The sequence below is a fragment of the Stenella coeruleoalba genome (genome assembly GCF_951394435.1).
Source record: "Stenella coeruleoalba genome assembly, chromosome: 4".
NCBI lineage: Eukaryota > Metazoa > Chordata > Mammalia > Artiodactyla > Delphinidae > Stenella > Stenella coeruleoalba.
In genome coordinates, this window is record NC_137149.1 from 21,893,286 (window position 1) to 21,906,509 (window position 13,224).

The 13,224-nt window shown below is 38.0% G+C and overlaps 2 protein-coding genes across 7 annotated transcripts in view; one reads left to right on the forward strand and one right to left on the reverse strand.

The window, feature by feature from the left end:
• The window catches only part of MYOZ2 (myozenin 2), a 42,600-nt gene extending 30,167 nt beyond the window's left edge, over window positions 1-12,433 (reverse strand). The window contains exons 1-3 of the mRNA XM_079919956.1: window positions 10,483-12,433; window positions 4,891-4,927; window positions 4,238-4,331 (exon numbers count right to left, since the gene is read on the reverse strand). Of these exons, the coding sequence (XP_079776082.1) occupies window positions 4,238-4,313 (76 nt within the window). The 5' untranslated portion in view covers window positions 4,314-4,331; window positions 4,891-4,927; window positions 10,483-12,433. The remainder of the gene's footprint in view (window positions 1-4,237; window positions 4,332-4,890; window positions 4,928-10,482) is intronic.
• LOC307185630 (uncharacterized protein) overlaps window positions 1-13,224 on the forward strand; it is a 293,961-nt gene that overhangs the window by 54,930 nt on the left and 225,807 nt on the right. The window lies entirely within an intron of this gene.

Below are 13,224 nucleotides of genomic sequence, written 5' to 3' on the forward strand. Positions count from 1 at the left end.
TGAGATTACCAATGTATTGAATTATGCAAATTGAGTTACACAAACCAGTAATTCATCTAGTACTATTTATAGGACGTATATCTAGAGCATATTAGAGTGAAAAAGGCAACAAAGAAATGATGTTCATCATTCTTCTAGGATGATAGAATATGGCAAGAATTAAACATTGTAATTTCAACTTTGGTATAAATTGGAATTTAGCCTAGTTCTCTGCTGCTACTTTGCTGGAGAGCGTTATTAGAGGTTTAGAAATCTATGGCATGCTTAGAAAAATCCATGATTTCACAACATATTATTGCACACCAATTTTCAAGATAAAGCATGCTTTTTCTTCGGGTTATGAGAATGCTAATGTGAAATTTTAAACCAAAGAAAACTAACAAATTTGTACATTAAGCATTAGGTTAAGTTCTTTTTCTCCCCTAGACTTTTTACATTTGATCTGTAGTGTTTAAGTCCTTCCTGGTGTCCTCATTTTTATATTGATGACTTGATTAATTATACTTTAAGATATGCTTATACAGGAAAAGTAAAAGGGGTCTTCACATTATCTTTTGTCTGAAAGTCAAGACATTATATCTATGCTTTTCAAAGTACCCCTGCAATTTGTGTTAATATTATCACTGCCTCTGTTATTGGTGGAAAAACTCAAATACACTGATGTTTGAGCACATAGCTCAGTTTATTAGAATCATGAAATTTTAGAATTAGATGACTCAACAGATCCAACCTCTTCATTTTCAGATGAGGTATCTGCTGTCTGGTCTGGAACTCAGGGCTCCTGGTACGATATCAACAACAGCACTCCATTTAGAACCTGGCTTCCTGTTTTCAGACCACAGACTAAACTCTTTTCCTGAAATCGCAAAAACAATCTGCTCAGTCCTCTTCTGTGTGCTGGGAAAAGCTGTTCACCAGTCATGAGGGAAAAAACAAACAAAAAAAAAACATACCAAAAAAGCCCTCACAGAGCCCAGGTGTGAAAACTGTAGGGTGACTGAAACAACTGTAGTCTTTTTATTTCTGAAGCTCTTCTTCTAAACTGTCAGCAATATCTGTGCTTAAGATCAGGGGACAGCATACTCCCAGTTCTTAGGTAATTTTAATTCCTATTCCTTTTCCCCACCATTTCTGGACGGATGCCAGTTGCTCTAGAGTGCCTCTCCTTCCTCCATTCTCATTCCCCATTCTCTTTCTCTATAGACTTATTACTTCCTATTCTTTTATCCTTCCCTCTCTCTCTCCCTTCCTTCAGTAATCAAGTCTCAAATGAGTTACTGAGTGAGAGAGAAACATGATCACCACTGGAGAATATGTACAGCATCAGGAGTAAATAGCACAGGGCTGGTGGGCATGGAACCATTATAAGCCATCTTTTCTTGCCTCCACAACTAATTCATGACAGATAATGGCAAAGTATTTTGGTGTTTTTGTCTTTTAGAATGGCACTTGTTATACAGTTGCAACATGGCTCTGATATTTCTGTTTAAAGCTTCTGGGTTTTGCATCACAGTAGTAACACAAAACAGCTACTAATCATCAGCTCTAACACTTTTAATATTGATGTTGATGACCATGTTGATGATCATCATGATATGATGCTGAGGATGGTCTGTCTGAAGGTATAGAGCCTTAGTGTTAGGAGATACTTTTCATTAATTACTTTTGCTTCTGGTACATTATTTGACACCAAATCATTATGGATCCATAATGAGTGAACAATTTGGCATATAGTTAGTAGAGGCTGTGAGTTATCTACATTTTTACTTGTGCTATCCAGTTCTATGTATTTTAGTCTATATGGGTAGGATTTCTCAGTAATTCTTTGAGGTTATTTCTCCTTCAGATTCAATGAGTGCTCTGATGAAAAACTCTCCTTTTTGATTCTTATATTTTCCTACTGATCATCTCAAGGCTCACCAGCTATAGTCTCTGTCCCCACAGCAAGAACTGGACTGAACTCCTAGCTCAGGTTTAGAAGACAGCTCATTTAGCCATCTCATTGTCACATTTCATTCTCCTCCAGGCTAAATGTCTTTGAAGAGTGATATAAAAAATAAATGAATTATAATACTGAAAAAAAAAATCTTGATGCACAAGGGGAGAAGGGAGTGGGAGAAGAACTTCAAATAGCTTCTCTATTCATTTTTGTAGAGGACAATCCAGTCCAAATTTTAATTAGTCTTAGAATTAAGATCAAAAGAGTTGCATGCTTTATCTTAAATTATCCAGGTTTTTGTTGGTTGAAGTGTTTGAAAGTTTGGAGAATTATTCCCAGAAATGTTTCTCTGCAGTCCATGTCTCATTTCTGCCTCCTTAGAAAAAATGATACTCCCCTAGCTCCAGATCTCTAAACACTATGTCATATACAAATAGTAAAGTTCCATGTAAGATGTCAGAGGAAATAAAAGAGGGAAATTATTTAAACTGCTTCCTGAAGTACTGCAGCTGTTTTATCTGAGATGAGTTAAGAAAGAAGTCTGTGATTATCCCTGTTATCTGTAGTACTTGACCTCCAAACAAAGGCAGAGCATGTGACTCCATTTAAGGGACTAGAAATCTTCCCGTGACTTGGGAGGGAGGGCTTCAGCAGACTTTACTTGGCCAGGACCTGTTGGTGGTGAGATTATAGTCTTGAGGGTTTTTTTCCCCTTGAGATATAATTGTACTTTTTCTTTATATTTCATAAAAAAATAAAAGTTATATTATAAAAAAAGGAAAAGATACTCTTATAGGTCTATGTCAGAAATAAGAGAGTAGAATCCAACACATGATTTAAACTGGGAATACATTAAAATGATGGATTGATTTATGATTATGATGCAATTAGAAAATGATAACTTATCCCAAGCCTAGTTTTAAGATAAATAATTTAGTCTCAAACTCAAGTGATTATCTGATTTTTTCCTTATTGATCAAGGAAACTATTAAAACAATTTCAAGTAAACTACATGAAGCGGGAAATACAAAGAAGTGCAAAAATTTAAAAGAAGCCTGAATTTTGGAACCTTGCATTGGTACAAATTTAGTTCTGGTGTCTGATTCAGAATTATTTTCACTTTATTCCAAACTAGTTTGACATCTTAGTAAAACATGGGTCTAAGTTGAATCCAGTATGGTGATTTTGTACTGCAAAAAAATAGAAAACAAAACTTAATAACAGAACCCTTTAGATATGACTGCATTGTGGGGGGAAGCATCTAACACAGTCTCTGATTGGTTCTATTCAGCTTGCTTTATGGAAGGTGAAATATGAAAATGCTATACTTATGCCTTTTCCCAGCTACCTGGTGAAAGATCTCATTGCTCTAGGTCTTAGTATTGTTCAGGTAAAAGGTCACATTCCTTGTTAATAGAAGGGAAATAAGGAGGTGCCCTGAAAACTCCACAAATATATTCTGGAATGGCTCAAATCAGCCCTTAAAACTATCTAGATATTCTACTTATTAACTTTTAAAATTGATGCTATCCTTTGCTCAATTTCCTTTATAACAATCAAAGTTGAATTTCCCTTATAACAATCAAAATGCAATGTATAAAGCATTACTTTCTAGAGTGTTTTGCTAGAACTTAGAGAAGAGAGTGGAATATCATCTTGCATCTAATTTATATTAAATTTTTTTTGAGTTATATGCTTGAGACTATAAGAAATCTATATTTTCCTAGAAATTATAAATAGAAGTAGATTTCCACACAGAATATCTCGGTAAATCAGTTACTAAATATGAAGACTGGTTTCAGGGTTAAAGAAGTTCACAATGAATATGAATTCCAACTTAACACCTTTTTTAAAAAAAAAAAAAAAAGGACGCTAGAACAGATTTTGAATGATTTATGTAATATCAGGTAAAAGAAATCAAGATAGATCTTGTGGGATGGACGATGTAGACAAGATTGTATGAGACCTGTCCAAAAAAGAGAAAAAAAGATCTGAGAGTGGTGATATTAACTTATAACGTGAAATGTGAAAGGCAAGCCAAGTAGAATGTACATCAGCTGTCAGATTGCTTCATTCCTTTAGAGCAGTTGTTCATCTGAAAATAGCTTTCAAATGAGAAAGGATGACTACAAAAGGATTAGTTACCATAGGCTGTTATACACCCCCTAGAGCTCCAGGTTTGTTATGACAGAATAGCAAGAATTTAAAGGAAGTAAACTATAGAATATTAAATAACATCAGGAAGAGTCTACATTAATGCTGAGCTATATTATTGCTGTGAAGGGTTTTCACTGATACCATTTCCATGGATTTCCTTCATGATGGCTGATGCTTGCTGTTTCCTCTGCTTCACCATGGTATTATGTGATAGCATGATTTTTTTGTTCCCTCCCTGTGAAAAATAAAGGAACATTATTGAGGCAATGTCAAGAACTCATTTGGAGTGTTTTATAATCATCCTTTTGAGAGACAGCATCTTTGTTCTTTATTAAGAGTTTATTATTGCTTTCTACTGAAAGACTTTAATACCATTCCTTGTCTGGTGACAGAGCATGCTATTCATTGACAGGCAATGTCACAGTGAACAGAGGCTGTTTCTCAGAGTTTCCAGCCCAGTCTTATCTATATACTAGTACAATGATTATTGGGCAATAAGAAACAATGAAAGAGCTGGACTCCTTTCCCCTTCCTCTCTCTTTTCCACAGTTTATTTTAATCTGTCATTGTTTCCTTACTGGCCTCCATTTGTACCAACATCACGGTACATCAATTCCAGCAAATTGTAAGAATGAAGAAAGGACGCCAGATTAAACCAGAACTCTTTGGTGGTAGTATTTTAATATTGGCATCAACAGCTGTCCTTTAAAGCAAAAAAGCCCATTAATGAGTCACAACTCTGAACTTCCTTGGACAACTGACTAAGAGAACATTTTAGGAAACAATATACTTACCTTGCTCTTAGACCGTGCTTTTCAGGAAGGATGAATCCTGATTTGTGGAGGAAAGACTGGAGATGGAATATGGATGGCACTTGGGCCCGATGGTTTTTATCCTTGAGCCTGGGATAGCATGGTCCCTAGCTCTGACTCAAACTGGGGACTGAGCCTTTCTGAAGAGACTGGCATCCAGCTGACATCAACTGACTATATATAGCACCAAATACTTCAGCTACTCATATCTTCCTGGCAAAAGGGAGGAACCAAGAAAGATTAGGTTCTCTCCATTGTGTTTCTAGTTTGTGAGATGTTTGAATGAACATACAGAAGGTTTTTATGGAGTACCTTCTGTTTGAAGAGATACTAGCCAAAAAAGAGTTTTAAAACTTTTAAAGATGTACCCCTTATATTACATCTTAATTGAGGTGGCAAAAGATACATATTGAATACGTCAATTAGAACAGAATGATAGATTATTAACAATTAACATGAAAGTATTGACCATAATATCTAAGGAGTTTCAAGAAGAAAGAAAGCAATATGGGGCAGATCAATAGTGCCATCCCTTAAGCAAGAGTGAGAACCTATAGTAAGTTCAGAAAAATGTGTTATATTTGAATGGCGAAGTGGGGGAGCATTCTGTAATGGGCCTTAGAGGTTGAGCCTTGAAGCTATCTGAGTAAAAGCTTAGACTCACAGCTGGGTCATGAGTCTTTCTGAAGAGACCCTGTAGAGAACAGTGCCTGCAAAGTTGACTGATCTCTGCAAGGTCTGGAGTCAAGGATTTCTGTTTGGGAATCAGGATAAGAAGTTGGGAAGGTAGGCCATGTTGGCCTCCTTGCTGGTCTTTGAACACAGAAGCATGTTCCCTCCCACATCCAGGCTTTGGCTCTTACTATTTCCCACTTCCTGGAACATGCTCTCCCCCTACCACTTGGCTTACTCATGCATTCAGGACTCCCCCCAACTATTGATTCCTCATAAAGTCCTTCCCCAGTCACCCTGTCTAAAATATCACATGGGGCTTCCCTGGTGGCACAGTGGTTGAGAGTCCGCCTGCCAATGCAGGGGACACGGGTTCGTGCCCCGGTCCGGGATGATCCCACATGCCGCGGAGCGGCTGGGCCCGTGAGCCATGGCCGCTGAGCCTGCACGTCCGGAGCCTGTGCTCCGCAGCGGGAGAGGCCACAGCAGTGAGAGGCCCACGTACCGCAAAAAGAAAAAAATAAAATATCACATGGTGCCACACTCTAATCCCTTACTCTGCTTTACTTTTTAAATATTTTTGTATTAGTTAAGATTAAAGTCGAATGGGAGTGACAGAAAACCCTAAAAACAGAAATTTCAAAAAGATGGAAGTTTGTTTTTCTCACACATAAATTTTGCCCAGAGGTAAATAATCTAGGGTTTGTGTGATTGACATAATTATCACGGGCGCAGTCAACTCTTAACATTTTGCTTCATTGGCCCTAAAATGCAGCCCCTTGGGCTTAAATGATTGCTTCAGCTCTAGTCAGCATGCTCTTATTTCAGTCAGCAGGAAAAAAGAAAAAGTAATGAGAAAGGCAGCAGGAAAAAGAAAAAGAAAAAGTAATGAAGGTCTCCTTCAAACATGTCCTGATATTGCTCAGATCTCTTTTGTTTACATCCCTTTGGCAGAACTTAGTCACATAGCCAAACACAGCTCAAGAGATGTTGGGAAATGTAGATTTATTCTGGGTGGCCACGCCCAGTTAAATTCAGAGGTTAATTTACTGACAAAGAAGATAATGATTACTGGGTGACAACTCTCAGTTTTTGCCACAAGGGCATAACACTATTTTATCTATACCTATATCTATATCTATTTGTCTAGCTAGCTAGCTAGCTGTCATCCATCTATCAATCTATCTCTATCATCTATCTGGTATCTCTTTTTCCTATTGAACTTCATAAGACTTAGGCTTTATATCTTCAGCAGCAAGAATTGTAGACATTCAATATTCATTAAGTGAATGAATAAATGAGTGGTTTGGAGATTGTGGAATGCATGAGTTTGGAATTATTTTCCTGTTATGTCAAACACTTGGGGGGAAATAGAATTGTAATAAACAGTCAATTGAGTATGAGATGATGGTGGCTACTTAAGGGAGAAGTTATTTTATATGCGACCAAAATAAGTGCCTGATCATAGGATGAACAGTTCAAGGTAGTAAATGGTAGGTGTAAGCTGACCTGTTGCAACTGCTTCTAAGTAAAAGTTTGCATTGAATTTATTAATTAGGTACCAGTGAGAAACATTTAGCCAAGCCAATGAATTTAAGTTCCCTCTCAAGATCTCTAAATTGCTTTTATATTCCTGGCTTAAGCATTTACAGTGGTGTGCTATTAGTAAAGTCTCTGAAACTCTTAGTTTTTTCGTCTGTAAAATGGAGGTTACAGTATCTACCACATAGAACCATGGACATTTTACATGTAACAATTTTAGAAATTCTTGTTACTTAATAAAAGTTTAGTAAGTGTTAATTTTTCCTTTTACTGTTTTATTCCTGCAATATGGAAGAATTTAGAACCTTAGAATAATCAACTGCATTACTCAGTAAAAAATTAAAATATATTCAGAAAGACCATTTTCCTATTTGGTCACCTTTATATGTTTCCAATTTTGTGTTATATACAGTTCTATAGGTTGAAATGGTGTCCTCAAAAGACAATAATTGTTATGTTGATTTTGGTTTCCAAAATGAAAGATTATTTTAAAAGATTTTTAAAGTTTTGAAGAATAGAATAACTTACTTGTTTTTGTTTATTTCTGAATTATACCAAAAATTGTTTTGCCTTATATTTTAAGCTCATTTATACATATCTCTGATAGCTTTCTGGTTTTTGAGTTATTATTTGTTCTCAAAAGAAGAAAGAATTAGTCACTGGTATCATAGCTTTAAAACAATGTATACTATCCATTTGCTTCATGACACAACAGCTAAATTTTTTTTTTAACATTTATTTATTTATTTTTGGCTGCGTTGGGTCTTCGTTGATGCGCATGGGCTTTCTCTAGTTGCGGTGAGCGGGGGCTACTCTTCATTCTGGTGCGCAGGCTTCTCATTGCAGTGGCTTCTCTTGTTGCGGAGCACAGGCTCTAGGCACACAGGCTTCAGTAGTTGTGGCGCACAGGCTCAGTAATTGTGGCTCGCGGACTCTAGAGAGCAGGCTTCAGTAATTGTGGCACACGGGCTCAGTAGTTGTGACTCAGGAACTTAGTTGCTCCGCGGCATATGGAATCTTCCCCGACCAGGACTCGAACCCATGTCCCCTGCATTGGCAGGCGCATTCTTAACCACTGTGCCACCAGGGAAATCCCAACAGCTAAATTTTAAAAAGAACTTTAATGGTTATTATACAGCATTTTCAGATGGTCCATTCTGAAAGTCAGTGCCTTTCAATTTTAAATCAAGTCGCAGTTAACATATTTCTGTTTCATCTACACAGAGGTCTGGCTCTAGATTAAACTGCCCTCCAGTTTGTCATGTTGCAGTCTTTCTTTGGCTGTAGCCCCCACCCTCGCACCTCTAAGACCCAGGACTGCCCTCCTCCTTGTGTCCTCTCCACACCCACACATCCTGTACACTAGAGAAGAATCTCTCCTACCCCCAGGGTCTCAGTACCTACACTGGTCCTACTAATCATTCCTGTCCTTGAAGTGTCTCCCTAACCCCAAATGAAACAGAGTAGGACTTTATTTTCCCCCCAAGGCCCTAAGTATTTTAAACTAATTGATGCTAAAGATAATGACAGGACCTTTTACTGTAGGCAGAATAATGGGATTCTAACGATGGAACCTGGTGCCTTAGGAGGCTAGTGACGATGAAGTTTTTGGCAGAGCTTTTCAACACCCCTGTAACCAAATCATTTCCATTTCTGGGCCTGCTGAAGTTGCATTTCCAACTCTTTTACCACTTGCTAAAAGAGAAAAAAAGAATAAATAAGGTGAATTTTACTGCCAATAAACCACCTAACAAAAATCCACACCATTAGGACCCATGAAAGGCAACTTTATTCAGCCAGTGGTAAACATGAGCCCTTTAGCCAAGTGGTAAACAATGTCTACATTGATATTCCTTTGACTGGGCACTTGTTTTTTAATCCTGTGTTTCTCCTTGTCCCATTTTGAGTCTATATTAGGTGACTGTAGGCAGTTGGAGATTAGGGCAGGATCTGGGGGGGCCCAAGATGTAGGGACTGACCGTCTGCTAGGTGGGCAGACAGCACATTACCATTACTGAGGCTCAGTTCTGGATTACTGCACGGAGAATCCAAACAGGGCAGCTCCCAGGCTAGTGCTGAATGACATATCTGAGAGGACTATCTGTTCTTTACCAGCCTTCAGGGCCTTAGATATGGTGGTAACCCTGGGAGGAAAGAATCTGCTTGAAAGGATAAAAAAAAGGTGTAAAACCTCACAGCTGATGAGGCTGTCTATGGAAGCATGGGCTTTGGTTTATGCAAAAAGCCTTTGCATTCTCCTTAATAGCTAATTGCCATGCCTTCCATGGTTTCTATTTTCCTATATTGAATAAGGTCCAGCTTACAATTGATCTCCTTACCATCCCATAGCAAAGGCAGAATAGTTATAAGCAGAGCTGTGGTGATTATCCTACTGGCCAAAGTGAGATAGTACAAGACAGAGACCTAAGGGCACCAACTAATAGTAAACAGAACTATTACAGCCACTATTTAGTTACTGTTTGCTAGGCAGTTGCTTTGTTTTGCAGATGAGGAAATTGAGGTTCTGAGAGATTAAGTAAAATCCCCCATGCAACATACTTGTAAATTATAGAGATGAAATTAAAAGTTGTTTCTCGGGACTTCCCTGATAACGCAGTGGTTAAGAATCCACCCGCCAATGCAGGGGACACGGGTTTGAGCCCTGATCTGGGAAGATCCTGCATGACACAGTGCAATTAAGCCCATGCGCCACAACTACTGAGCCTGCGCTCTAGAGCTCATGAGCCACAACTACTGAGCCCATGTGCCACAACTACTGAAGCCTGCGTGTCTAGAGCCCGTGCTCCGCAACAAGAGAAGCCACCACAATGAGAAGTCCATGCACCAAAACAAAGAGTAGCCCCTGCTCACAGCAACGAAGACCCAAAGCAGCCAAAAATAAATAAATACATTTATTAAAAAATAAATAAATAAAAGTTCTCATTTAAAGGCTTTTGTGTTTTCATTATACTGTGCAGAAATCTCCAACTTCCTGATCTCTGAATATCTCTGTAGTGATACCTTCCTGATAAAAACAGAGTTAAGAATTGTCAGATTAAGTATTTCAGTGTGCTCCTTTTTGATTCCCTTTGGAATTTAGCATCCCAACACTAGGTTTATCTTGGCTGAGGTGCTTTTTACTTATTAACATTTATGGCTCTTTCCCAACTCATGTTTTTCTGTTTTTCAAACTTCTAGAGTTCCTCATGGTGTCTATCCTCAGGGTGCTTTCCTTTCCTTCAGCTGTGCAAATACTAACGTTATTAAAATGCTGAACATAAACAATGAAAACGTGCCAGTTGCTGTGCAGACCTCTCCTTCCTTTTCTGGCCCGTGTACCACACACACAAACACACTTACCACCTTCACTGCCAAAAATAAGGATCAAATCCAACGCCATCAAAATAATCCATTTATAGGCAAGCCCAGTGTTTTACTTGTCTTCCTCTGCAAATTTATGTCTTTTAGTAAGCATTTCCTTCTAGGCTCTTAAATTAAGCCTTAAGTTAAACTGGGGAGAAAAGGAGAAGTAAACAGAGCCCGATGACCAGCTTGTCAAGGACAGAAGCTAACATAATAAGGTTGGGAACCTGGAAAGAGAGAAAGTTTCATATACAGGAATAATAAGAAAGATGTTGCCAAAGAAAACCTGCAAATCATTTTTTTTCTTTTGCTTGTATAATCCCAGCATTTATCCAGAACTTTGTCACATTTTCTTTCACGATTCTAGCCAACCTGTATTTTTCCTGTTGTCTACAGGAGCATTTTCTTTGACAGTTTTCTCACCTGCAAGAAGTCACCCCTGCTTTTATATACAAATTTAGCATGACCTAATTAAACAAAAGTTAATTAAAGAAAACATGAAGTTTTTTAAAAGAATGTATAGTCAAGGAATTTAGTGACAGAATCTGGACTTCACAGCCATGTATCACATGCTAGAGTCTCAGCAGCATGGTTATAAAATAAGGACAATCATAATATCAACATCATAAGGCTGTTGCATGGCATAGTACTTATCTCAATGCCTGGCTCATATTAATTGTGTAATAAATGTTAGCCATTATTATTATTATCACCAAAATGTTTAACTTTAGCATAAACATGAGAAAGGATGACATTCAAAATATGTTGTCACCTTAAAAAATAATGGCTTAACCCCTGTTTGCAGACAAGGCACAGAGAGGTTAAGTCACATGTTGAAGGCCACACAGATAGAAAAAGAATAGTGCCTTAACTGAGAAAGATATAAATATGAATTGAGCTGTGGGATTAATATAAATAAAGCATGTGTAGATCAAAAGAGGAATTGCTAAGAAATAAAACAGAAAGTGAAGGGTCTGGTATACTTGTTAAGTATATATCCTAGGTGGGAGTGATTTATCAGTGCATCAGAACCTAATGTCATTAACAAAATCTGAATTGTATGAATAACTCTCCTTATTCTGATTCTATGCTCCCATGCAAATGTCCACTAATCTACTGGTTTCCCATGTAGTTTGCCTGAACCCAAATCCACCTACTACTTTATCTCATAAATTATGACACATTTTAAGAGTAAAAAATTCAGTGCCTAGTAAATGTTTATTGAATGGATGAATCAGAAAAAGTTAAAGAAATCGGGAAAAGAAAAAAACAGGAGAGCAAAGTTCAAGAGAATTTTAAGGCACCGTCAAATTCTCCACAGAGATTATAGAGGATGACATATGAGAAAAGGTCACTGGATTTAGCAAGAAGTAGGTCACTGGCAGAATTTAGAGACACTTTTTAATGTGGTAGTAACAGAACCCAAATAGAAAGGATTTAAGGCAAGAATGAGTGGATGGGAAGTGTAAGCTGCAAATGGAAACCATTTATTTAAAAGAACTGTTTGTGAACTAAAGGGGAGAGAGAGTTCAGTAGCTAAAAAGAAAGCAATTTGCGTGTGTGCGTGCTTGTGTGTTTAGAAAGGGGAACCTTTGACAGTTTGGAGATAAAAGCGAAACAAATATTGCTGTGTAAAACAATAAAAACTCTGATAATTTGCGATTTGGGGTGGTTAACTTCAGGATAGATGTAAGTCTATGATGGTTGATCGTTGGAGAGAAATCCTGGTAGGAGGGAAGAAGTATGTGCCATGCAAGTTCGAATAGGAAATGTGCATATGGAGGTTTGGCATCTGGGCCAAGTGGTGCCATCAGAAGGCCTTCCAGCATGCCGTCATCAGGGTAAATTTACCAGGGCCCAGGTGCTGAACAGGTCCAGACATGCCAACTTCCCAATTTCATTAGTCTTAGGCTGTGCCCTGTCAGTTCACTGAAATTACTTTTGACACAAGTGACCTCCTTGATGGCAGATCCTAATCTATCTCCTGGCCTTCTTAACTGTATTCCAAATTGCAACTAGAAAACTCATTTTAGTGTCCCACAAACATCTCAACATTAACATGCCCCAAACTGGGCTTATCATCCTCTTATATGAGCTCCTCATCAGGAATTCCCAATCTCAAACAATATACTTATCACTACCTGCCCAGTAGACCAAGCCAGGAATCATCCTAGAATCCTCTTTCTACCTTTTCCCTCTTACAATCTAATCAAGCTCTTAAGTCATTTTTAGGCTGGGGGGATGGAAGTCTACCTGTACCGCACCCCTCTTACCCAAAGAAAGAGAGGAAATAATAATCTGATTGTTGGTTCCCAAGGCACAGATCTGGTTAGGTTGGGTGGTGAAATGTGAAATTGTCAAAATGTGTTCAGAGGATATATAACTAGGTATTGCTTCATTCTTTGCTGTCTATTCCAAGCAAGCAACAAAAGTTGTAAGCAACTGCAGTCCCAGTTTTCTTGCTGTTCTCTCCTGTTTTCATTTTTATATGACTGATAAGATTATATTAAAACTATGTTTGGGCTTGAGGTTGGTAGGCTCTTCATTGTTTGGAACTTAGAAGTTTTACAAACAATAGTTTTTCCCTCTACTTGATGAGTTCTCTTACTTGGTGAGTCTCCACTGATTTTTCTACAGTCCCCTTCTACAAATATTTCTACCTCCTTGAAACCTTCTCTGACCTTCCTAAGTAGAGTTTGTGCTTGCTCTTGGGCTACTTGCTCTTCTGGGCTTATGTTG